General features: G+C 64.6%; 1 protein-coding gene across 1 annotated transcript in view; it reads left to right on the forward strand.

Moving 5' to 3' along the window:
* The window catches only part of PIANP (PILR alpha associated neural protein), a 1,720-nt gene extending 780 nt beyond the window's left edge, over positions 1 to 940 (forward strand). The window contains exons 2-4 of the mRNA XM_009892956.1: positions 8 to 180; positions 370 to 451; positions 709 to 940. Of these exons, the coding sequence (XP_009891258.1) occupies positions 8 to 180; positions 370 to 451; positions 709 to 940 (487 nt within the window). The remainder of the gene's footprint in view (positions 1 to 7; positions 181 to 369; positions 452 to 708) is intronic.
* The last annotated feature ends 46 nt before the right edge of the window (positions 941 to 986 follow it).

A 986-nucleotide genomic window follows, 5' to 3' on the forward strand; every position in this document is an offset into this window, starting at 1 on the left:
GATGGAGGGGCACCAACTCAGCCAACCCCGGCTTCCCACCGCTGGGTTACACCTTTGTCTCGCCGCACGGCATGGCCACGGCGCAGCCTAACTCCCACTCGCTCCTGCACAACGCCGGGCTCAACCTGCGTGAGACCCCGGCCACCCTGCGGCCCTTCTTGTTTGGGCCCCGGGGGGAAGGTAAATCTGCCCTTTGCTTCCTTCTCCCCCTGTCCCCCGTCCCCTGTCCCCTGGTCCCCACAGGAGCAGCTCCTTCTGCAAAATTCACGAGGGTCCCAGCAGGAACCTCCTCTTGCGCTGCTGCTCTCTGGGGACCGGTGGGGGTGGCCATCACACCCCCACTTCCCCCTCTCTCCCTCTGTCTCGCAGGTGTGGACCCCCAGCTGTACGTCACCATCACCATCTCCATCATCATTGTCCTGGTCGCCACCGGGATCATATTCAAGTTCTGGTGAGTGGGGTTTGAGCCTATGGAGGCTGTCACCACGCTGGTGTCTGCAGGTGGAGGGGGAGGGCAGGAGGACTGTATGCTTGGAACCTGCTTGGGACCAAGGATCTGGTGCGGGAAGCCCTCAGGAGGTTTGGCACATGGCCGTGCTGGGCTCTAAGTGCTGGGTGTAGTGGGGTTCCGTGAACCCCTCTGTCATCGAGGGCCAGGGCTTGTCTGAGGAGACACTCTTCGTCCTCACCCCTTGTCTCTCTCTGAAGCTGGGACCGTAACCAGAAACGCCGGCGTCACTCGGGGCAGCAGAGCGGTGGGAGGCAGCAGGAGAGCCAGCAGCCCCTCACGGACCTCTCCCCCACCACCGTCAGCATCCTGGGGCCCTACGGTGACTCCCTGGCCCCCACGCCCGAGGCAGAGGAGTCCAGGCAAGGCCAGGAGGGTGTGGAGAAACTGGGGGGCTCTGGGAAGAGCACGGCCTTCCAGCTCAACCGGTGAGTGGCCGGTGAGCCGGGAAGGGAGGGGGCGGTGGGAGGACAGGGGG

This window comes from Charadrius vociferus, unplaced genomic scaffold, assembly GCF_000708025.1.
Source record: "Charadrius vociferus isolate BGI_N301 unplaced genomic scaffold, ASM70802v2 scaffold301, whole genome shotgun sequence".
Taxonomy (NCBI): domain Eukaryota; kingdom Metazoa; phylum Chordata; class Aves; order Charadriiformes; family Charadriidae; genus Charadrius; species Charadrius vociferus.